This window comes from Anser cygnoides, chromosome 5 (assembly GCF_040182565.1).
Source record: "Anser cygnoides isolate HZ-2024a breed goose chromosome 5, Taihu_goose_T2T_genome, whole genome shotgun sequence".
Taxonomy (NCBI): Eukaryota; Metazoa; Chordata; class Aves; order Anseriformes; family Anatidae; genus Anser; species Anser cygnoides.
This window is the reverse complement of record NC_089877.1, coordinates 22,522,484-22,548,951: the sequence shown is the minus strand read 5'-3', so window position 1 is coordinate 22,548,951 and position 26,468 is coordinate 22,522,484. Positions and strand designations below refer to the sequence as shown.

Sequence of the window (26,468 nt, the reverse complement as noted above, 5' to 3'; positions counted from 1 at the left end):
GGGAGAGGTGGGGGGTTGTTGTTTGGTTTTGCACTTACGAAGTAGAACGGTTCCATCAGAACAGTATTTTCTCCTGTAAGTGTTCATAGCTTTCATATTAGTGTTGCCACATGTATCTTCTCTTCTAGGAAGTATGGCCCCATACAATACAAATATTCCATTTTCATCTTCTCTGTTCTGAAGAACGGAAGTGCTGACAGCTTTTTATGCCTTGATTTTAGGCCACCTTTTTAATGGGGCAACTCTCAATATTGCTACCGAGCTCCATCAAAGTCACTGCTTGAAAATGCAGAGATTCTGGTTTTCACAGCACTTTCCTTCCTTTCATTAGGCTTATGGGTAAGTTAGCTCCAGAAAGCATCAAAGCCACAAAAATCACAGAAAATTTCTCTGTCGCACGCAAGTACCATAGGAGGCCTGAGCACATTGTCAAAGAAGATCAAGTTGTGTCTTTAACAAACTGTCTGGAAGCTAAAGGCTTAGATCCCCAGCCTAATGACAGCAATCCAAAGAAAATCTTACTGACTGACTTTGGTTTGGATCTAGGACAGGAAACATAAATGATTTTCTTGAGAAACTGAACCAGAATGTGCCTGAAAAGCTTGTGATCAACCATCAGCGAAATACAGACACCAAGTATACAGAAACTTCAACTGAAGAGTTTGTAATTTAAGAGTATTTTCCAGTTATGTGTGTCTGTCAACTGAAGCACATGTTCTTTTGCTCTCTTTGGCTTCAGCTGGAGGAAGAATAGGTCCTGAAAATCTGCAGTCTATGATAAAATCCAGAAGTTTAATCTCTGCTTTGAAGCGAACTGCCCATTTTAAATTTAATCTCATTAGGATCAAAATTTCTTTTCCTCTGAAACAATCAAGCTTGGTTAGCAAAGTATCCTTGATCATAAGTCACCTTCATTACCTAAAGGGTATTTATTCCTGTATTACTCTAAAATTTATTTACATTCTTCTGTCTCTATACAAATCATTGCAGTGTCCTTCCTATTTTCCTAGGACTAGAAAAAACACCAGCAGGGGCAGCTGAGCTGTAGCCATCCCTGGACAGGGAACACCAACACAGTAAGGCTTTTGCCAGTCAGTTCACTACAAGCCAACAGCAGGCAGCACTGGAGCAGGCCTAACCTCGCTCCGAGGGCACTCTCCTGGAAGCCAGGCACTGTCAGCCCGACTCCTGCCTCAGCCTCAGGACATCAGTGAACTTGTAGCTGAACTTCATACTGGACCAATTCCTAGGACGCAGGCATGAGAATTCTGCACAGCTGTTTTCACTAGCAAATGCTAACAAAACTCTTCCAGCTTCCACTGAGGTCAGATACGGCCCGTACGACTTAACAGCAGTCAGAAAATGGTAGAACGTAAGCAGAGGGATAAGAACTATTTTTCTGCCCTGGTGTATGTGATCAGATTACAAATATGATAAGCAATTCTCTGCCAAAGAATACAAGTAAAAAAGAAAGACAACATCAAGTCAAAAGACTGAGCAAAGACTAGCAAAGTTTAGGAAAGTAAAAATGAAAAAAAAACAACTTTCATACTATTTTATCACTACATTTAAATTATTGGTAAGTTTCCAATCAAATAAACTATACCATAAAATAGTTTTCTTTTTAATCAAAGCCATATTTGCTACTGAATAATTACCGGAATTCCCTGATACTTGTTCTTGGTAGTTTAACAACATACTACTTGTTCAGAAAAGTATCAAATAGAGACAATAGCCTTCTGCTATCTAAATATTCTAAATACAATGAAGTACATGACTTTGTCACGTTGAGCTACGCATTTTGATTGGCCCTGGGAGCAGGTCTGGAAACAAAGCAGAGCTCTCTGGCACAGTACATTGCTAACAAATATATCAACAAAGTCTTCACTTCCCAATGAACTGATTTACTCAAATCTAAATGCTGACCAGAATTACAAACACAATTAAAAGAAAGCAAACAACTGCCTCTTTAAGTAAAAATAGCTGCCAAAAAAAAAAAAAAAGCTCTGAGAGAATGGAGTCCATACACACCAATGAAATAATCAGATATTAGATAGATCACTGAGATTGCAGAAACTACTTCTGGCCTAGAAATTCTTCTGTGCAGCTACTGTCAGCCAAATCATCTTAATAGAAAACTACATTTATTCAGGCTGGCAGAATCAGTCACCTGGTTATCAATGGAAAAATAGTCAAAGCGCTAATTCAGGAAGATAAAATACAGCTCCTGTTTCACAAACAATTACCCCAGTAATGAAGTGGTATTAAAAAACATTTGATAGGACTTCCTGTCATTAAGACACAATGTTATTTCCCAGTAACACTGAAAAACTCCAGGTAAAACAATCCAGGAGAAACCTTTGGCTCCAGACCACTCCACCAAGAGTACCAGGCACGTGAAGCTGAGGGACAACACAGACTTCAACATGCTGTGACTTCTGAAGGGAGACGACTGTGCTCTTAACACCTGCACAAACTTTTGAGCTCCTGCTGCCAGCGATCACAGCGACTGACTGCTGCTTCTCCCAGCGGCCCGATGCTCGCCCCAGCTGACCCACAGCCATCTGCCCGTGCCAGGGCTCCCTGCTGCTGCACCATGCGTATTTCCCAAGAGGGCTGGACCGGTTTTCATAGAATCACAGAATCATCTAGGTTGGAAAAGACCTCCAAGATCACCTAGACCAACCTCTGACCTAACACTAACAAGTCCTCCACTAAACCATATCACTAAGGGCTACATCTAAACGTCTCTTAAAGACCTCCAGGGATGGTGACTCAACCACTTCCCTGGGCAGTCCATTCCAATGCCTAACAACCCTTTCAGTAAAGAAGTTCTTCCTAATATCCAACCTAAACCTCCCCTGCACAACTTTAGCCCATTCCCCCTCGTCCTGTCACCAGGCACGTGGGAGAATAGACCAACCCACACCTCGCTACAGCCTCCTTTAAGGTAACTGTAGAGAGCGATGAGGTCGCCCCTGAGCCTCCTCTTCTCCAGGCTGAACAACCCCAGCTCCCTCAGCCGCTCCTCGTAAGACTTGTTCTCCAGACCCCTCACCAGCTTCGTTGCCCTTCTCTGGACTCTCTCGAGCACCTCCATGTCCTTCTTGTAGCGAGGGGCCCAAAACTGAACACAGTACTCGAGGTGCGGCCTCACCAGAGCCGAGTACAGGGGCACAATCACTTCCCTAGCCCTGCTGGCCACACTGCTTCTTATACAAGCCAGGATGCTGTTGGCCTTCTTGGCCACCTGAGCACACTGCTGGCTCATATTCAGCCGACTATCAACCAATACTCCCAGGTCCTTCTCTGCCAGGCAGCTTTCCAGCCACTCATCTCCCAGCCTCCCTGCTGAGATTTCAGGGAAGCAAGACATTACTTCTGCAAGACGCAAGAGCTTTTTATACCCACTTAAATGTAAGCATAGATACAAGATGTCCCTAGTCAAGTGAGAAGCTTTTTCCTCAGAAAATCGTTCTCTTTGGAAACAGGGAAAAGCAAAACACAACTACACTTTCACTAAAAAGCACCGAACACCAGGAAATCCACCCATTTTGAGGTACAAAATAAAACCTGGAAAGACACCTAAATGATCATGGAGAGAAAAAGAAAAAAAAAAAAAGGCTTTAAAGCGAGAACAAAACAAGCCAGCCATCAGACAGCTGCCAATGGCATACGACCCCCTTAGCCAGCCATCATCCGTGCGAGAAAACGGCCACCTTGGCCAGCCGCCATCAGTGAGGGGAAAATGGCCGCCTCAGCCATCCATGACCAACGTCCCCGCAGCTCCTAGGCGCAATGCTGTGGGTCCCTGGTACATCCGCAGGAACATTACCGTCCCCACCCGCCCTCCAGGGGCACAAACACGGCGTTAGGGGGCACGGAACCAGCGGCAAGCAGCGCCACCAGCCCTCCTCCTCCGCGCCAGGCCTCAGCCGCCCCGCGACGGCCGCGGGCGGGCAGAGCAGCGGTCCTCCCGCCGAGACTACTCACAGCTCGCTGCTGGGCCGCGCGCCCCGGTCCTCGCTCGGGAGTCGTTAGAGCCGCCTCTGGGCTGCCTCCGCCCTAACGGGTGCGGCTGTCCCCTTGAGGACGGTCCCCGGGCACGGCCGGTGTCGCCGCGGCCGGCCGGGACTTACACGTGGGCTGCGCTTCCCGCCGCAGCGCCGCCGGGACAGGGAGCGTGGCCGCGCTGCCGCCCCGTCAGAGGGCCCGGCCTGGGGCTCCCAGCTTCCAGGCCGCTGTTGTAACCCCCTTGCTTATTTCGTAATGTCCAAGTGCCTGAGAAGGGAAGTTATAAACCCTACCCCAACCCTCTCCCACAGCTGTAGGGCAAGAGCACCGGCTGAAGACTGTACTCCAAGCGAGCACGGGGGTGGCTGTCGCAGCACACTACCTACAGAGCAAGAATGTTTTGCCAGAACAAATGCCCCAGCACTGCTTCTAGCCAAGGGAAGGGGCAAGGATAGCTAACAGTTAGACGATGCTTGGCCGCACCAGTTACTTCGCTTTAGGCAAACCAGACTAAATCAGCTGGAAGAGTAGATGTGAGCTTCTGGGAGACGGTCTTAGCAGTATGAAATCTAAGATTAATAACAGAAAAATTAAAAGGTGCTAGATCACATAGAAAACATTCCTAAAAACAAAAGCCCCATGATGTGTTACCTCACAGTGCATTTGTTTTGTTACTAGGGAACTCTCCAGAGGTATTAATTTCCTTAAACCCTTTAAATATTTAAAAACAAGTATATTGTTACTACATGCACGCTTTCAGAAAGTCTAGATGACTTCTCTACTGGGGAGCCATTAAGGCACCCAGGTAAGGGGGATAACTAAAAAGAATGGTATGTTGTTTCCCATCTAGTCAGACAATAGTTGGCTGTATGTTATAATTAGGAAAAAAATGCCTTTTTATGGCATTTTTATTACATTTAAAATGTTTCGTAACTTGAACTTTTTTAAAAACTATTAATATAGGTCCTTTAGTTTCAATAGAATTCAGATGTAAATTCTCTGAGTAACAGCAGAGAACTTATTAAATACAGAACTCATACTGCCATTCGTGCTCACCTCAGCTGTAACATTTGAAAACTACTCCATGGTCTTCTAGTTTTGTTTTAAAAAAGTTAATTAAAAAAGCAGATACAAAGACTATGATTAAACTAAAGCAGACAATTAAAAGGTAGAAGTTAGCTGTGTTTTCATACTATACACCTTAACTGGGAGAAGTTTTAAGTCATTTTCCTAGCAGGATTTAGGCAGGCCACCTTATCTGGAAGTATTTAGTCTCCCTACAAAAACACCAATTGTGCATGTGGGAAGCATTTGTCTGAGACACCTTTTATTTAAAGTGGTAGCTGGAAGGAAGGAAGAGTAGTCATCAGCACTGTGAGACCAAGAAGCTTGCCACTGAGTTGAGATTGGAAGTGCTAGAGAAGCACTTAAGAACATGCCAGGACAGACTGCTATCAGTTTTCAAATAATTAACATGCAATGGGAGAGAGATGAAGTCTGTGACAATGTGTCCTCAAGCCCACAGAGGACCACTAGAAAAAAAAAAAAAAACTTCTATCAATTATTCCCTAGTAAAATAAATACTTTTCTTCGGATTTCTAAATTAGGGAAGATTCTTGACCAGGACTCCTTACACCCTTTTTCATATGTATTTCATGCTTACTTTATATAAACAAGATGCTGGACTGCAAGAAACTTACTGCTTAAAACAGTTTCTACAATATTTTTCCACAAGATGAGGAGAATAAGACTGTTATATCAACCATTCCCCAAATGCTAAATATATTGTTAAACATGCTTAGATATCTTTCCATCAAGTTTGTGTGTGAATCCTTTGGGTCTCACTTGCAAAAGAGAAGGAATCCTGTCAGAGAAGCGGAGGTGTTTTTCCTAAATGGAAATATTTATTTCAGCACTATCAGTTTTTCCATCACCAGCACTACAGCTCTTCTGTTCTAAAAAACAACAAAAACCAACAAATAAACGTTTTATAATGTTATACCTCACAGTAGATGAACTAAGACTACATTAGAGATTATTGCCGATATTCAATAAATGAAGACTTTCTACAGCATTTGATCCACTATGCATTAGTGAGCTAAGATGATTAAGGTTTCAATTAAGGAAAATAAGCAAATATTTCTTTTTACCATTTCAATTTTAATACAACTCAAAAAAGTAAATGTTATGCATGGCAATGTTTATTAAACAATCACATTTCATTTAAGCATTAAAATGCAGCAGTCTGGAAAAGCTGCCAGAAACAATGTTTGGCTTCAGAAAAGGCGATTATGAAATTACTTCCAATAAAATTCAAATACTCTCTTGTCTGTTGATTAGTTGAATGCTTTAGACTGTAAGGAAAAAAAGTGCAAATCAGCTGAATGTCACTTTCAAAAGAAAAGTCTTAGTGTCCTACAAGCAGTTATTGAAAGGCCTCACCTCAAATCTTCATGATAAAGGACAATATTATCCAATTCCTATACAATTATTATTTACTGTAGCACGTTTTAAACAATATAACATTACTAAAACAAAATTATTTTCAGAATATAACTGTAGTATTCTGGCTACCATGGGCACCTTTTTTCCTTTTTTTTAATCTAATTTGCTTGACATGAGATGGCATGAGATACTTCTGAACTTCAAACTTACATGGAACAATACAGTAAGAACCACTTATAGGAACATGTTCCAGCTAAATGTAATTTATACCTAAATGTACTATTTTTGCATGAAAATCTAAGATTCATATTGCGGTATTCTGTTTCTACTGATATACTTTCAGGGAAGTGACTTATCACGGAGTTGCTAAATGTTGACCTGTTGCTCAGCCTTTTACAAAGACAACTGCCCTTTTGCACGTCATCTTTATTGGAGGACTTGGAAAGAAGTGGACAAAGGTTAATAGATAACATTTGACCTAGGGACAAATTGTAAGCATTGAAAAAAATGAGGGTTTTGTTTTGTTTTTACATTCAACACAGTGATGCCAAGGCAGTTGGAAATAAAACCAGTGTGCTTTCCTGGCTCCTAAATCACTTGAGATCACTTCATATACAGAGATATTCAAAAGCAGTACGCTTATTTTATAAGGGCTCTAAAAATACATTAGTAATTTTTCAATTTGTTCTCGTAAAAAAGCTTTAAAAATACTGTGGAAACATGTTCTTATATGTGGGTGCTGCTGCTTGAAACAGATGTTGACATCGAGACAACTATTACAACTTTTGAAAAGCAGAGCAGCTTATAAGCATAATAAACAAATGATCATTTTGCAAAAATTTAGACCTAATTTAGTAACTTGTAGAATGACACTTTCAAACTGTGCAACACAAAATAATGTAGCCAACAGTAACATACAGGTACACCATTTAATATTTATTATATGCATTTTATATACATTATTTTTCAACAGCTGTACTTCTGCTATGTGGTACAATCTTAAAAATTTGCTGATTCATAGTTTGTAAAACAGAAACCTTACAAAACTCATCAAAACTCGCAAACTGATCAGAAAAGTTTTGTGGAAGACTAGAAAAAATACTTTATTGTATTAATCATGCATTACACAAACAAAATCTTTAGTTACACCATAAACTGAAGCACGTCTGAAAAGAAAATAAAAGCAGGGAATAACTAGTTAAAACACAGCAGATTTATGAATCTTGAATCAACTACTTTTGTATTCTATTCGAAACGCAAATAAAAATATTTTTCACTCCAAAAGTTCTGAAACAAGATTGTTTTTTGGAATCAACTCCACTCCAGGTACTTAACCAGAGGAAAAAAAATCTTGGTTTGCAACTTCAGAATTGTGAAATGTCCCATTTTCTCATCTATTTTAGACTGTTCAAAGAGTGCCATAATAGATATACAGGGCCCTTTAACACACTACATAAAAGGCTATAAAGACCAACAAAAAGTGAAATAAATAACAATAGGCCATTAGCAAGATGGGTAATCCTTGATAAATAAACTCGTAAATACAGTAAGATGTACAAAATATCACATAGTGATAGGATGCCAAGATTAATTTTTTTTTTTTTAAGAGTTCATTGGGGGTGTTAACCCCTCTGTGTTTCATTTAAACACATTTTACAGTCCTTTATTTATGAAGACAGTTATGCGATGATGAAGAATTAGCATCCTTATGCAAGGACTTAGCTGAGCTGTATTAGGCAAAAGAAGGGAAGAGTGTGGTTACACGGCAGCGGGTCAGTGAGATCTCTGTGTTTTAGGGTTCTATAATGCAGAAAAACATTATCAATACAATCTTGAGCACTGTTGTGACAGGCTAAATATATAAAAAGACTTATAAAAACTAGAATTTTATCCAAACATTTTGTGCAACTAATGCTAAAATATTTTAAGTTAAATTTCCTTTTTCTTTAAAGCAAAATAAAAGTTTAAAAGGGGAATCTGTGGCATTCAACTGATAAACAGAAGATTACTAAGAGATGAAAAGAAAGCTACTCTTGGAGCTCACTTCCCCCCACAAGAGCACCACATTCCTAACCCTAAGGCAGCACACAGAGTCCAAAATAAAAGTCTTTTGTAAGATCAGACTCCACGTTTGCTTAAAGACACCTAAAGAACAGACATACGCTCAGTTCATATCCAGTCAAGGCTACAAATACTGGTTTTCTTTTTATTCTTTTTTTTTTTTTTTTTTTTTACTTCTCCCCGCCCCCCCAATACAGTAATTACAGTTAAATGAATGAGCCTGACATTGTTCAAGATGTGGTGACTTTTCACCAACTTATACCTGCCCCACTTAAGAGCCTTCACCCAGGCAGATCAGATGTAGTGTCTTATTGGTAACCTTATTGATGGCAGTGATGCATTCCCTCTTTTTTGTCCAAACAGACCTGCTGTTATGATGCAGGTTTGTTCTGCTGTGTCACACAAATACTTTGGCAAGGGCATCAGCTCCTGCACTGGCAATATATGCTTTTGATGGATGAAATGCTACATCATAAATTGATTCATCCAGCTTTTTCCTATGAGCTGTTATTTCTTGCACACATGTCTTGCTGTCCAAATTCCATAATCTAATGGAACAATCATGGCCTATTTGGGGAAAAAAAAAAACACAAAAAGGAAAAAAAGACAGTGTTAGATTTTTGTCAGACACTTAAATGCATCATAAATGCAAAATTCATAGAGCATAAATGAAAAATCCATAGAGCATAGAGTATTAAAAACCCTTACTTCCAGACATTAAATAGATTCCATTAGGATCTACTGCTAGACTTGTGACAGCATCCAAGTGAGCAACCATAGAATGGATCATTTTACCTAAAAGCAAAATAAACAAGTGAATTTCCTGTGAAGTACTGCTTCTTTTAAAAATAATATTCCCATTAAATGCAATCTAGAATAACATGCTTATTTATATTCCAATATCTGAATGCTACAATTCTATTACAAATTATCAAGTTTCAACTACAGACTACATAAGCATATGGGTAAGCAACACACATCTCTCAAAGGCACTCATGTTCATAAGTACATCTTTTATCTGTCTAACATCTTCATTGGTGGCAATGACAATGATGATCAAAACTGGGCAATAACCTAAATTTTAGTCCAGTAAATGTCCCAAAGGTTTGCTTTACCCTTACCCGTTTTGTTGTCAAAAAATTTGATGTGTCTATCTTCATGAGCTGTAATAGTTACAGGAAGTGTGGGATGACTTACAACCTTATTAATATGATTACTTGATTGTACACCTGAAAACAAAAACAAGCACAAACATATCCATCTGCCTTAAAAAAAAGCTAAAATGAGAGTATTTTAGCATTACACTTTAGCACACTGTATTAGCTAATATTATATAAATAACACATTTGGAACAACATCAATAAATATCAATGAATAACAACTTCTTGCTTTACAAGAGGTGGACTAAGCCAGGTATATGCTAGCCAATGTTCCTTAAGGTTAAAGCTGTTTATACACATGAAAGATCCTTGAGAGAGATGGCAAAAAAACTGAAGAAAGTACATTGGGGCAACACTAACCAAGCAGAAGCAAACAAATTATAATGTATGTTTAGTAGACACCTATTATAGCTCCACATCAAAAAAAGATTTACCTTGAAAACAAAAAGAAAGAATCACAATAACCAAAGTCAACCTAACCTACCAGATTGTCAGATATCTTTACATATTTGAGATTAAAGAAACACTGAACAGTTTAGAATCTCTTTAAGGGTTTAGAATACTTTTTAGAAAGCACTTTCTATATTTTGATATGCCAGTGTTTTAAGGACTGCTTCCCTCTTAAACATAATCAAAAAAAAAAGTCTCTCTTCAAGCTGGGAACGGAATTTCTCCAAGTTGTAATGTTGTTTCTCACTGTCAATGTCAGTTTTGCACAAGCTATCTACTATATAGCTTCTGCATAGTTTTGTAACCTCTGTTAAAGTCTTTATATAAGTTACTTAATACTGTAAGTGTAATTACTAACTGAGCTGGACTAATTGGATAGGAGAAGCACACGCTCCCCTTGCGATATTCTTTTAGATCTCACTTCGAAGACAAGAATGACCAGAAACTGGAGGTTTTCGTTACAAAACACTCTAATAGGCTCATGAAAATGAAGTCTGGAATAAAGACCCTCTATTTAGACTGTCAACAGCTATATACAATTCTCAGTGATGAGCTATGTCTTTGTAGCACGTTATTCGTAGCAACAGAATTTCTAATATTCAATGTTCCACAGGAGAGAGGATTTAAGCACAACCTGTACAGATTCTACACTGAACTAATATTCTGCTTAATTTACTTCTTTCTTACGATCTTCCATATCGAAGCTATATAATGAAAACTCTTTATTTTACTACACAATTCAGAAAAAGCCTAACTTAGAGAACAAAAACGGTTGCTTTTGCCATCTCTAACAGCTTTCAAATCCTCCTAACCCACAATCTTTTCAACTGCATCAGTTCCAAACATCTTTACATATCTAGCCAACTTAAGACATCAAATGACATAATGCAGGTAAAGTGCATAAGCTTTTCTTTTAGTTTGCCATATAGTAAAACTTGCATAAAGGTACCTCATCCAAGATGGGTATTTAATAGAAAAGAGCTTTACTTACCAGATTCTATTTGCGATGAAAGCATTACCACTGACTGGGATGTTTCTAAATCATAGATGACTGTGCTGCCAGTGTTAAAAGATGCCACCATATGTGCAGGATCACAACCTATAAAGTCAACTGACGTAGGTATTCCATGCTCTAGAAAGTGAAAGGGTTGTCTTTAGAAAGAAACACTTCCAAATTCTTCAGAGTTTAAACGTTAAATTTGTTCTATACTCATACGAAGAAAACGTTCCCTTTAGAGTAATGCTGCACCACCAGGATTATCTGATTAAAAGATCTTTTCCCGTTAGTCCTGTTATCTAGTGTTGAAAAATAGAGACAACAAGCCTAGACATATCATAAATTGTCTCATGACAGATTTTCAAAACCAAAATTTCACTGAAAATAAAAAAAAAAAAATGTTACCTTTCTCTCCATTGTAAGTGCAAATACAGGGAATTTTTTCTGGTGGGTTCCATAATCTAATAGTGCCATCTGCTGAACAAGATAGTAAGTGATTCTTTACACCGCTGTAAGCGAGACCCCAGACCGCATCTGTGTGAGCAAGTAATGTGCCAGCTAGAACGTTTGGCTCTGGAAAAACAAAAATTTAGGAATTAAATCTTTCTTATACCTCAAAGTAAATTAAATTCCTCAAATATCCCATAGAGTAAAAGATTTACAGAATGATAAATTAATTTATCTGTGCTCTAACAGATCTGTTGGTTGTAATCATATATCTATTCTATAAGTATCAGTAAGAGGAAAATCTAAATAAGTGCCAAACATTCAGTGTGAGCATGAATTATGAACAAACTGGAATGCATATAAAAAAATTCAGGACAGGTGCTTCTGCATTTGTTTTATTCAAGTAGTTTTCTAGAATACAAATAGATTAGATTCACAAACAAAATGGTCCACTACAATGCACTTGAATAATCAATGCAATGAATAACATTGCCCCACTATTCATCAGAATAGTTTCAGAGAAATTTTGAACATATTCATGCAGCTAGCTAATAAACTGAGATGTTAACATTTAAATAGCTTGTTATCAGCAAATCATATTTGTAGCCTAATAACTCCTTTAGTCATTTGTTGAAATTACATATAAACATATACAATCTGTAACTGAAGTTAAAACACTTGAAAAAAAAGTAAAAAGAAACAATCCTTCCCTACGGTGGCTATAAGAAGCAAAGAAGTGAGAATGGCCATTATTATTCATCAAGAAGAGCAAGAGAAGGGAAAAAAAATCAGAATCAAAATAGTTTTTTTTTTTTTTTTTTACTTTTATTCTTAAAACAGCAGCTAGAATATTACACAGTAGGTCATTTTTCACAATTTCTGCAAACTATCTCTTTTTCCAGAATGATGCGCACCTGTTACCGCCACCTCTCAGAGTGGCTGACTTCTTTCATTCAAATTTACCATCTTAAGGATGCTTGGTTGCAGCCTTTTCTTTGTGTAAGATGCAAAAACACCTAACAAACTCAACTTCCCACCTTTCTGAGTTCTTTAAACACTGATGACTTCGCTGTAATATTTCAAAAAAAAAAAAAAACAGTGTACTCTGCTGACACAGGGGAATGCTTGAAAGCTCTCAGGTACCCTAATATCAAAACAAGATTACTTCTGATGTGAAATAAAGAAACAGAACCATATTTTTTCAACAATTACAACTAATCTTAGTTTTCTGAGAATTTCCTATCAGAATAAATAAAAAATCATTCCAAAATCTGGAATTTTGCTGTGAAGTAGTAAAGCACACTCCTTCAAAAATAACAGATGTAACTGATTTGTTCTTTATTATTTAGACCTCATGACAAATGAGGTCTAATGACAGTCTTTCTGCTTCAGTTCTACAAAGTATGTCACCAATGCAAGTGAAATAACGAGTATTTACCACACACAAAAAAAGCTGAAAAACAAAACAATTTAGTTAATAAATGGCATTCACATTTCACAAAAGCTTTAGAAAACAGATTATTGTCAAGCGGAAAATTAATGTTCAAGACAATGGTTATCAGTTGTTTATCTTTTAAAAGGTACTTACCATAGGTATCATACGGGTCAACATTAGGGCTAGGCATGTTCCACCACTGGATGGTTGCATCAATACCACCACTGAAACACTGTTCTCCATTAGAACTAATTGCCAATGACAATACAGGTCCACTATCGGGAGACAGAACAAGAAGTTTACTGATACTGCCAACAATATAAAGGTTAAAATTTTGCTATTCAAAAATAGAACAAAACAAACAAAAAGCCCCACACTAGATTGGACTAACTAGTTACAGGAAAAAAAATGTGAATTCCAAAGAAACAGTTCTGTTAGAACATATATTAAGTCTGAACAAATTATACAAACCTGTATTAAAATATTGAAGTATATATAACGAATTAACTAAACTATCAATATTTAACCAATTCAAGGAACGTGGTCTTATTTCAACAGAAACTACATCTGTGAAGCATGACTTTTTACAGAGCATCCATGCCAATCTAATAACTATTTGTGCTGACAGAGGTGGTTCCAGCCCCCTGCCACCAAAACCATTAACTTTCTCAGACAGAAACCTACGCTCCAGTAAACTGGTTCATAAAGATAATCCTAGGAGTACTTTTTGGTCAAGATTAGGCTACTGCTGGTTTAACTTCTTGAATCTGTTTGCTGTGATACTAGACAAGCATAACCTGTAGCTCAAAGGAAGCGGCAACTCTGAACACACCACTAAGTCAAGGTTTAACTGTCTTGCAAAACAACACCCCCAAATTAGATGGCTCATGACAGGCCATGCTCAGGATACAAAGTCTATTGGTTGTTTAAGTGCAGATGAGCAAGCTAGAATTACATATTTGAAGGTGGTGAAAAGTTTATTGACTAGATCCACCAACATACTCAAAAGAGTGAGGAACAAAGCTGAACTCCACGTTTAGTCCATTTTTTTTTCCTGATGATTGCAAGTGTACTTTTCATTTCTCAGACCTATATCTGAAGACTACTATGTTAGACTATGGAAGTCTACTTTATCTATCTTCTTTACATATTAAAAAAATACAGTCCAAGACATATGCATTACTCAGGCGATTTCATTGTCTTCTTCTACAATGTCTTCTTCCCCTTGCAACTAACTACATTTGCTACTTCCTGCCCTTTTTGCTTTACCACAGACCCTGCAAGTCATGAGATGGGCTCAGTATTTGCCTGGTTTTAAAGAGCATAATTTTGTCTATCTGATGTAAAAATATAATACATTTGTAGCCTTTAAGGTGAAAAGTATTATGAATCCAGGGGATGATGACAACGTATTTATCAAACAGTAATTCTGTCGAACACTTACATGTGGGCCCTAAATGTGTAGATGGGTTCTACATCTAAAGAGGCACTCCTGAAAGAAGAAGAAAAGTAATTATACTAAACGAAATCTCTACTGAAAAACTTTGAAAATGTTTAAGAGTTTAATCAATTTCAAAGGCTTTTAAAACACAACTGATGCTTTATAAAAACCCATATACTTGCTTTTTGGCAGGAACTGTTTTCTGCAAATTCCAAAGTTTTAGAGTATGGTCCTCAGAGGCTGTAACCAGCACAGGCTCTACAGGATGAAAAGCTAATGCCCGCACTCCATCAAAATGACTGCGTAGCGTATACTTAGGGTTCCATGTCTTTCGGAAGGCATCTTTATTAGCTGGCAGCTTAAAAATGAAAAGGAGTAATTTTATGTGAGTTTAAAAATTTTTTTACTTGTACTTTAGAAAAAATATGCTATTTTTGATTCAGTTAATACATATTCAACCTTAAACATGCATTTATCTATTGATCTACCTAATATGCATATACATGTCCATCCCTGGCATGCAAAGTAGTCTGCATTTTTTTCCCCCACTGTAATAGCTTTTGTTCCACGATGGAAAAGAGTATAATGCTGAATACACAAATAAGCAGCTTTCACTTTCAAAATCTGGTGGTAATCCTTTTGTGCAATGATACCTTAATTCTTCTTCCCCGAAGAAAGGTATTGGCTTCATTGCTTATAATGTTCTCTGTACTCAAGGAAGAGATTACAACTGTCAAAAGCTCATTTATCACTTAAAAACAATAAAAATAAGCTTCAGGCCCCCAGTGAGTGATCTTCCTCAGATGAACAGCTTGACTGAGAACCAAACATAACTCTTGAATAATTCTACATACTGAATAAGACATGTACAGATAAATAGTTAATTCAAATCTCAATAAACATGTTATCATTTTAAACATAAAATTATATAAAAATATTATTTGAAAATCCTTAATATGTTTGAAAGCTTGAAATAAATTTGTGAGGCAATAATTTAGTTAACTATGTGAAACAATACATACAAATTTCATGTTTATATGTTGTGAACATAAAATTTATACTCTTCACCTAAAAACAATTAGGCTAAAAACACAAATTATAACTGCTTAGTATTAATCCTCAGTACCTTGGAAAGTTACAGTCACCGGAAGAGGTTTTCTGGTAAGAAAAAGTAATTTAGAGCTCTGAGTATAATTTATATTAACCAGAGAGTAGAGAAGATGCATAAAAAACTACATTGCACTTATCCTAAACCTCCATTCAAGGAGAAATAAATACACTCCTCTCTTCCTCTTAAGTAATTATAAAGGGAGCTTAGAGAACTGACTTTAGTTAGATAACCAAAACTAGCAAATGAAGAATGAATGGAAACTAATTCTATACTCTGCATTACACACTATCTATTCACCATGTATATTTTAAATGCAGTTTTCAATTGTAGGCCAGAGTCTCTTAGTAACACTAAGATGATATTAAAATCTCTCATATGTAATAAAATCTCAGTACCTTCCTTATATCTGGCAGGACTGAAAGTAAGTATCAGATCATAACGTAACATACACTAATAACTATTCTTGGACCAAATCTCCAGCCTGAACCAAATTTTCACTACTCAAACAAAATCTGATTATATCCAATCAGAATAAATAGACTCAGACAATACAATTACTGTTCTGAGTTACAGATATGCAGAGACATTTGCTTTTCCTATATACATATACTTATTTATACACATATACATACACATATATATATATAAATAAATGCAAACCATGCCAAATTCAGATCAAGAAACAAATGTTTTACTAGATGTGCAACCTGGATGCTTTTTTTTAATCACCATGTAACAAATACATTTCATAATAAAAGTATTTTGTTTTTAATCTTCCTCCTCCCCAGCATACTGAATATCACGATATCTTCAATTGAAATTTAAGTTATTTAGAACTATACTGCATATTACGTACAACCTTCATACAAAGAATCATTTTTTTATTTCAGGGAACAGCGTGGGATTCTGGTGCTCTGTATTAAACTTAATAGTTTTCAGTCAAAACAGCTTATTTACTCACCTAAGGCTAAAGTGGATGAGAAAGAGAAAAAAATATATATTTCTAGGAAACAGAGTTCCTTAGTATTCTTAATCCTCATTAAAGAAATGCATTCATCTATCTGGCTAACTCATGCACTTGTAGCAAACTGAGGCTTTCAGAAATTTAAAGCCAAACATTTGTAATGTGTAATGGTTAATTTTATCATACTATAACCCAGATTAAATAATAGACCTCAATTCTTTGAAGATTTGCACTCATAACACATTCATTTTTCTTACAGTTGTGATGAACAGCCATTCAATAAAAGCAGGACCGAGTACACGTGTCCTTATTTAACAAGGAAAATTCAAGTCTTTTGTTGCTGTTCTTAAAACTGCTATTGCAACAGTAACTTCGTTCTCAGACGTGCAGAGCAATCTGCTAAAATGCAAGGTACCAAATTTTCAGAACTTCCTATATTAAATATGGCTTTAAAGCCTTTAAGTTTTTAAAACAGATTTCAATATCGTGCTTGTTTTAGAAAATACCATGTACACCTTCCGAGAAATCTAGTTACACATATAAACAGATGATTTTGGTTTAATTCCCATTGTCCACACGTCCAATGAACCTTGAAATCCTTACTGCAACCAAGAGAACAACTAACACATCTTTAAAACAGAGTTCCTTGTAACCTCTAAGAAAAAAAACACAGTAGTCTATTTCAAAAAAAAAAAAGTGTACCTCACGAAAACACAATCAAGGAACTTGGAAAAGATATTTGCTGATTACAAAGAATAAATGTGATCTACACAATAGGGCAGGGCAAAATAGAACAGTAATATGTGATACTGTATCAATGTTATAAGGTATTGCAAATCAAAAGCCTCTCTGAACAGAAAGGCATGGGAACACTGCCCCATAAAGTCTTGTGTCCTACTGTAAATGTCAGAAATTAAAGAAAATCAAGAGAAGATGGACTAGAGCACCATTCAGCTTTAAGAGCTCCTTCTCCCTTTTTTCCTAAACTTCAGCGGACAGGACCAAGAGGGGTCAGCTTGATCCTAGTTCCTGGATCAATAAGTGGCCACAGAGCAAATGCTTGGAATAGTAGGGTCTACCAGAAACAACCTCATCATCCCAACCACCCCACAAACACACACAAGAATTATGTCTAGCCCAGGAGACACAAAACACTAAAAACAACAACAACACTTAACCACAATCTCCTGAAACTTAGAGTACAAGAGAAAATAACAACAACACATATCAACCTTACCATACAGAAAAAGAAAACACTAAACAGATTAGAGGAACAAATAGAATTGGAAATGCCTACTTCATGATACTCGCCCAACCTAGTCTAATAGGAATTGTTTTTGCCTTTGTTTTGTTTGTCTGTATGGGAATACAAGGCAAACTCCTCATTCTGCTTTACAAACCACCAGGGAAACAAACTTGGGAAAAAAAAAAAAGGCATAGGGAGGGAAGCTCTTCCCCACAGTCAACAGAATCCTTATGGCACAGTAAGGAGACTTGCATCCTTCTCTGACTGTCACAATTAACTACTCACCTACAGCAATAACAAAAATAAGAAAATAATACTTAGTAACTGTAGTCAGTGTCTTTTAATCTTTTAATGTTATTTTTTCTTTAATATGTTGCAGCTTAGGAGATTTCCAAATTTACATGCTCTGACAAATGAGGACTTTTGGATGTGCAACCAAAAACTACCACCATCCTGTGCAGCTATAGAATCAAGATTATATGATTTAATTGGAATATTTGATTTAATAACAACATCGCTTCCTCAGGGTACAAACAGCTTCATGCACTAAAATAAATACTATAAACTACGTATTGAAATACATGACTATAGATGACTGTACTCTATTACAGTATCTACACCTTAAATGACTAGTCTTGTGGACAATTTGTGCACTAATATATTCCCATACAGAAAAATATTCAGCTACAGTTAAAATTCTAAATATTTAAAATTTAATCCCCATCCTGCCCACATATTCTCTCCTTTTCAAAATATGACCTTCATCAAGGAGTGATATACAGAAGCTAGTGGAGGCCTGCTGTGGTTTTTGGGAGGGTGGGAAGGTTGTCTTTTGTGTGTGTTTTGTTTGTTGTTTTTTTTCCACTATAATAGTTCACACCTGAGTTATTTGAGGAGTATGGAACTACTGCAAGCAAAATGCAAGTGAAATTACTGAAATGTGCGGTGGTTTTTTTGGTTTTAACTTAAACATTAACTTAGCTTAACATCAGCTGCTCATCTGAAGACTTACTGGAAAAACAGGTGGCTTCAGCTAGGGTTACAGAGGCAAGATACTAATGTTCTTCAAGTACTGTATTACAAGTACAGGCTAAGAAATAGTCTTACTGAATTGCACATACATAGTTACGTGGAAGCTACTTCAGAAATTAGGGACTATGAAGGAATTTTTAACCTGAAAAAACATTGTGATGGGGAACTAATATCATCTGAATTTCAGTCTCATTAGATCCACAGCAGGACAAAGATTGCCTTATTCTTAAATAAAAGTATTAATAAAACTTTTCCATCTGTGTTATTTGACACTGCAAGTTTATCTTTTCTGACATAGGAGGAAGTCAGAAATCACCACGTATTTTTCAGATACTCTTGTGAAAGTCCCCAAGAGCACTGTAGAGGAAGCAGAGAAAATGAATTAAAGTTACAGCCAATCACTTCTCATTCCTATTTGGTGAGTGACCTAATTTGAAGGGGAAAAACTTATTCCTATCTTTTGTGCCCCATATCAGCCAGATAATCATGAATTAGATGATCGCCTCATACACCTCCCAAACCAAGCTGTAAATCAAGAACCTCTAATGAAAAGGTTTTGATGAAAAACTTTTGAAAATCCAACTACTCTGACATACCCATCAGTAAAATGGGAACAACACCAAAGAGAAACCACCAACAGAAACTAAGAAGTTCAGTAGTTTCATCTGAAATTCTGAACTGCTTTATATTCTCTCCCAAGCAAGTTAGCGTTCAATGAAGGATAATTTAGAAATTAACCAAAGTAGTAAATAAAACACTATGTAAAAAACCCAAACTACTCCATTTCATAATCCCCAGTGGAATTCAGTACAGGTCAGAAACCCACAGGTTAGGGTACTATTTTACCACCAGTTCTGGACGTTTCGAATTTAAGCACCCTTAAAGCATGTTCAACAATAAAGTTATCAGAAAACCTTTACTTCCATATCCACTTATTCATAGATTTTATTGAAAATTTTTTTAAAAAGTATTATTTTCTACACATTGCACATGATCCTCATGCCTGTCTACAGCATTTTACATATGGAGGTTTTGTTATATAGAAAGCAAAATCCTGAGAAGAATAAGATGCAAAGAGCTGAAAATGATCTTTGATTTTAAGTTACCTTATTTCTCAGAAGTGTTACGTCATTGAAATGAAACAGACAAACTGAAGATTAACCTTTACTGGGAACAAGACAATATATAAAAGTATGGAAATACTGCAAGTATTTAAAAGTACTTTCATTCATTTTTATACAGTTCAATAACAGAAGGATAGATAATTAATGTTTTCATTTGTGATTGAGGAAATATAACTATGCAACACCCCACAATAAGGGAGAAATGTAGGTATTAATTGCTGTAATGAAGTACTAATATTTCTACCCATTACAAATACAGAAGTACAACTATGATTAAGTAAAAGCTGTGTAGTTTAAGTATTTTCAGGCCCTGTAAAAAGCTATAAACACTATTTCTTCACGTTGCAGGTTCTAAGATTTTAATAAAAACCCTAAGAGTGTTTTCCAATACAAACACACTGCATCTAACTTGAAAAGTTATAGAAACAAAGTGAGGTACCTTAACAAAACCAAAAAAAACACAAGACACTTTGCAGTACATTATGTAAGACTTACCTGAACATTTCCCTAATCAGGCAAATTTACCAGCCAATGAAAACAATATTAATTCAAGAAAACACTACTGGTAGTAGCTTAATTAATATGGTGAAAAGAATCTCAGAACTCTTAAGATAATAATAAAAATATTCCCTAAAAGTTTATATCCGAAATATATAACAATGTATATTCTATGCTGTTAACTGTATATAAACACGAAGAGGGGAGCAAAGACGTTAACATCAATATTTGTGTTTTATGCCATGTCTTCTCAACACTCCATTACAGTGTATCACTGCCATTTCTTTAACAGAAATTCATGTTAAGAAGTCATTTTATGTCGTAACACATCCCCCCAGTGGAAAAAAAAATGAATAAAATTAAATAAGAAGAAAATAAACAAGTCATCTTACTTAACTTGGATTTCCCAAATTACTTAGCACATTCACAAGGTGCTCCCTCCTCCTCCCACAAAAGTTTTTGCTACTAAAAGCTCTGTTCTCCGCATCTCTTCATATTCAGGGTGGGGGTACGGAGCAACTATCATAGATTACATTAAACTGTATAAAGAATTTTAAATAAAATTGCACTTACATCATAACTATAGTCTGCATCATTTGTTACTGTCAAGTCTGCAAGGTCTCCAAGGCCCAGTACACTTAACAAAACATCATCAGAACCCATAATAAATGACTTGCCTCCTCCAGATGGAAACGTTATTGGCTCAGCTACAAAGAACAAAACAGTTTCTTTAAGTCTCAATGTAATAATTTAATTTTCAATAAAAAGCTGCATTATTCATCGCTTATAGGCAAAGCAGAGTTTAGAACTGAACTTGTATGCACTACATACTACATACCAAATAAAACAGAGCATGACAACACGCACACATGTGCAAACACACATTAAAAACAATTCTTAATCATTTCTGACATTTGATTTCAACTTACTTTACACAGACAAATTTTTATATGTAAAAAGGTCACAAGAATGAAGTGACTTGACTGACATCACTTTGCAAGATCAAAATTATGTCCCAGGTCTCCACATTATACTTCATTCACTATACCACGTTGCCTTTCTACCCATCTGCAAATAAGTCTCTGTGTTTTATACTAGTCAGACATCTCTACTTGCATGACTAATACTTTTATCTCAGAAGTTAAAAGCCTCCTGCAAAATCTCTTCTACTTTCAGCTGTCAGATTAAAAAAAAGGAAACATCTGTTATTCATGAATTCCCTCTTTCTTAACAGGGATTTGGATTCTAGATGTTTAAAATACACTCAACTGGTATTTACCTTCGTTAGCTGTGCTTTCCCCAAATTAATATTTAACGTTTCTGTTAATTACCATTTAGAATGGAATAAATACTAGTTATGTATAACCATTCCTTCTGAACTCACATCTGAATAATAAAATTTTAAACATTCACCCATATTCGTTACAATCTTCAACAATCCTTTATTACAGCTTCTACAATACTAACAAATACCAACTTACTGGTGAGGAATATTACTAAATGCTTAAACACTGTTATACTCCAGCATATTATTAAAAGCTGCTTTTAGTTATCAATATTCCTTTTTGCACAAAAATTGGGACATTTGAAAGGTAGAGCACTTTAGACAAACTTCAGCAAAGTATGAACTTCAGTTAAGTGCAAACATCTGTAAAAAAAATGCTAAATCTTATCTGACACCTTCAAAAGTTAATTCTCCTTGACTTTTAGATTTCACTGATTTAGAATACAGAGTTATAGTCTCACTGTAATGACACTCCTCAGATTTAATCCTCTCAGAAAAACCCTGAAGCTCACAGAACATAAAGCTTCCAGAGCTGAAAAATGTCCATAACCTTTTTTTTTTCCATTACAGAAAGTTTCCAAACAAGAGGACTAATAATCAATATATTCCTTTTTTGAAAGTACATCTTTATTATACTACACTGCCACTATGTGAACAATAACCACAGCAGCTGAAGAAAAGTGACTAAATTACAGGTGCCTGATACCATTGCTAAGGCAATCAGAGGTGTGCAAACAGGAGCCAGCACAGTCAGATCAATAGATAAACTTTAGTATAGACAAAAACAGCACTTCAAGAGTAAAACAGACTCTAATACTTGGAAACACTACTACACTATTAAAAACACAACCTTATTAGCACAACACAAAGTGTACAATTGCATAAAAAGAGCAAGCAGTATTCTGTGTACAATTGTCTCTTTAAAAGATTCACAACCCACGCAAAGGTCTTGACTCAGAATACATTAAATTCACATCCCAAATAGCTTACCATGCCCTTATATAAGCTTTTAATTTTTGTTAGTATTTTACTAGAAAGCTCCATTTGACAGTCTATTCCAAGCCACAAACATTTTAAAAGAAGCCATATTCCTAGAAAACTCCAAATTATTTTCCATGGTTCCACCTAGTGTTTTATTTTGGATTCTTTTTTTGTCATTGTTGTTCAGTCATCCATGCTTACTAGACGAGCTCAGAATTTTTAAAGATTGTTGTTTTACTAGAAGTGTCTGAGCTGACAAGGAGATGCAATATTTTTATATGAAGCAAGAAAAAAAATAACATCATAAACATTGTTTGGGTTAACTTAAACCACAAAATCCTCAAATGAATAATATTCCTCCTCAATTACTTAAGACACTACAATATTCCTGGTTCTTTTCTGACAGAAAAGAAAGTGGAAGGAAAAAAGGGATCCCAATACTTAATCTGGAATTTCCAAAACCAACTCACCTCCACTATCCTGACAAGGTCCCAGACTCCTAAGTACAACTATACATTTACAAGCCAAATCTCCCAAGTCTTTATAGTAACAGAGCTGCTGATCACTGGGAAAAGGAAACAGTACACTCACTTGACACCTGAGGACACTTCCCATCCCTGTTGTGATGCTGTGAGTCTTTTTGAGTCTTATTTGATCTTTAGGACAGGACCACAGGGTTTAAATCAACTCCTAAATCTGACATATTAATACTTTGTCACATTAATGCTGTCTGTGCTTAGCAGATCAACCTGCATGAAATTATGCTTTATACTAAAAGTGAAGCACTACCACAGAAAAACAATACCACAGTAAGAGTCTATGCATAAATCTGTCAAACTTCATTTGTATCAGAGGTGAACATCCCTTTATTTAAGGCTTCAAAATTAATGCTATCCAAAATTCAGAAATGTGTTTCTCAACATTAAAGCTGCCAATGTTTATAATACATAGTTTAACTCATTTACAAAAATATTTTAAATAAGACATTCAAAAAAATGTCAAAAGTATTTCAAGTTGTGGGATTTCCTTTTTTTTTTTTTTTTTAAGTATACAGCAGAGAAGTAATACAACAGAAGATGCATGAAGTTATAGCTATCAAAAATAAAGATTCACACCTGGGCATACCAAAAATGATACATCGATAAATATATGCAAATGATAAAGTTAAATTACTTATCAAATGCTTTTTAGTAAAAATCAGAATATTTTTCTATCCTAATATCATACGTATGTTTAACTGAGTTTGCAACCAATAAATACCAAATAAAAATGATAAGTTTTGCATAAAAAGAAACTTGTACTAAGTGAAAAGATGCAATGATTCAGTATTTGCTTGTCCTTCTTATCCTGAAGTTAGACATCATATACAATTAAGTCAAATTCAACCAGTAATATTTGTACAGAATTAAACTGCTTTAATCAAGTATCTATGTACACATGATGTTGTTGTCTACTACAGGACCTGGACATCTGATCTCGTTTTCCAGAAAGTTAACACCTACTACAGAGAAAGTTGCAGTAAGTACCCAAGCAATTAGCTGTTACTACTGTTGGTTTTTTTCTTTGACAGAAAACAATCCCACAGTCTATGTATGATCAAAAAGAACAAGAACCCATGAAAACAGTAATTTGCTATACAACATATTGGATGAAGAAACATGCTGCAGTTCATTCTGTTTCTCTGAAGATCTTGCAATATGGCAAGATGAAAACACCAATTTTTTACAGCTGAAAATATAAAATTTAATTATAGCAAAACAATTTTCTCACCATATTTAACCAGGCACTTGAGTAAAAAAAATAAAAACATAAATTAACTTTTAGAAACGTAAAAGATATTCCCAGCCAATTAGAACCATAGTTCTAATAGAATCATGCCTTCTTCCCTGGCCCCCTAACCCTCACCAGGAAAAAAAGAAACAAGTGAGCTTAAACACTTCATTCTATACATGAAAATAAAGTTACCAACCACTCAATACATAACAGAACTGGAACACTTTTAAGTAGAGTGTAGCATAAACGTTATGTACAGTCATAAGAACAAAACAGCTTGGTAATGTTCATTAGGCTAGTGTGCCCCAGAGGACATATGATTGATGCGTAAAGCTGTCTGCAAAAAAACCTTAACTTTTAAAACATAGCAGAATAAAAAACTGAGCAATATCAGCACCTTACGATAATGAACTACTTTGCCCTTGTTAAAAAAAAAAGACCTAGAAAGAATACAAAGACTACGCTAAGTTTGCTTGCTTGTAATTTTGCACCATCTGGTATAAAAAGACAGACTTAAAGAGCCACATAGCATTGAGGATAGAATTTCTGACCAAACAGTAAAATTTACATTCCACTATTCCACTTTGAAAGGTATGCAGAAACTACACGTAATACATACAGTAATTTGTATATTCCTGTTACTGCTCTTAATGAATAAAGCTCGACAAACTGAACTGATAAACTGAAAATATATGAGCATATTAAGTAGCATGGAAATACAATCCTGAAGGCACACTTTACTTGAGAATAGTTTAGATGATCTTTATTTGAAGTATCGTATGGCGTTTGTGCTACCATGTTCAAATTTACTACCTACTTCTTCAGAGAGAATGTTGTGTACCATATGACTGGAGATATAAAGCCTCTTAAATAGATGAGGGTTACATAGCTTGCCCTTAATGCGTTCCTCTGCACAACGTGTATGGCCTATGGACTGAGGGACCTGTAACTGTAGGGTCAACATACCCGTAATACCTTCACACAGCCAGAGTAGTCTTACTTAAAATGCCTAGTACAAAGCATCACAATAAAGCACATGGTACTTAGAAGCCTGGTATCTCTCCAGTATCTATCACACCACAATTATAATGATACTGCAAGATACATGCACATATGTATTAGCAAGGTGAAACTTCACCAGTAGTAGGTTTTTTTTGTTTGTTTTTCTTATTTTTTTTTTTCCTTTTTCCACCAATTGCACTCTACAGGTGAATTTGATACTGGTGCATCTTTAAACTGTAAATGTAAACAAAGATAAAAAAAGGCAGTAAAAAGAAGGCTGAAAGACACTTAATAGTTTGGAAGAGCATTAGAAAGTCTCCCTGAAAAAAATTCAATTTTTCTGCTTGTCTGGGGACAGGAATTTGAGTTGGAGTGGGTGGGATGACAGCAGGGATTATGGAAGAACAGAAGAACCAATAAGCAGTGTCAGTAAAATGCAAATTGTTTTGACTTTTAGGATAGCTGATACCATACCAGGGTCTATGGGTCAAAGATAATCCTAAAAGAGCCAAATTTGCATTTGGTGGACTATTGTGATTTATTTTTTTTTCCAGTAGAAGACAGATAATTTACACCACATTATTCTCATCTTGAAGTTACTACAATGAAATCTATTGCTTTAAAACTAAAACCTTAAAACTGAAAATGGCAAAAAGCTGAGTAACAAGATTTTGGGCTATTTAGGTTATCATTTGCCACTAACTTCCATTGCTTAAGGTAATCCCAAAAGTATACAAATATCCTAAGTATGCAAAGATGCTATGTAAAATAGGACAAGAGAATTTAAAAATAGTAAACAAACATTAACCTTGCAGAAAAAGAGACAAGTTAGTCTCAAAGCTTAAATAACCACTTTTAAACTTCACTTTAAAATGCAAACTGCGTATCAAGTTTTAATACTCACCTTTTCCCCCAACCAATCAATAACACCCTATTTGTACAAGGTTTTGCTAACATTGGGTCTGCAAACATGGATTTAATACTGAATAGGTTCAGAACACA

General features: G+C 35.9%; 1 protein-coding gene across 5 annotated transcripts in view; it reads right to left on the bottom strand.

Moving 5' to 3' along the window:
- Positions 1-6,197: 6,197 nt before the first annotated feature.
- STRN3 (striatin 3) overlaps positions 6,198-26,468 on the bottom strand; it is a 61,833-nt gene continuing 41,562 nt past the window's right edge. For 4 of the 5 annotated variants that reach the window (XM_048058656.2, XM_048058655.2, XM_048058657.2 and 1 more), the window contains 9 exons: positions 20,999-21,132; positions 14,633-14,808; positions 14,454-14,501; positions 13,163-13,284; positions 11,533-11,700; positions 11,122-11,262; positions 9,642-9,749; positions 9,229-9,315; positions 6,198-9,087 (listed from right to left, as the gene is read on the bottom strand). In XM_048058656.2, coding sequence (XP_047914613.2) covers positions 8,918-9,087; positions 9,229-9,315; positions 9,642-9,749; positions 11,122-11,262; positions 11,533-11,700; positions 13,163-13,284; positions 14,454-14,501; positions 14,633-14,808; positions 20,999-21,132 — 1,154 coding nt within the window. In that variant the 3' untranslated portion in view covers positions 6,198-8,917. The remainder of the gene's footprint in view (positions 9,088-9,228; positions 9,316-9,641; positions 9,750-11,121; positions 11,263-11,532; positions 11,701-13,162; positions 13,285-14,453; positions 14,502-14,632; positions 14,809-20,998; positions 21,133-26,468) is intronic. The other variant, XM_066997259.1, reaches the window with a different exon arrangement.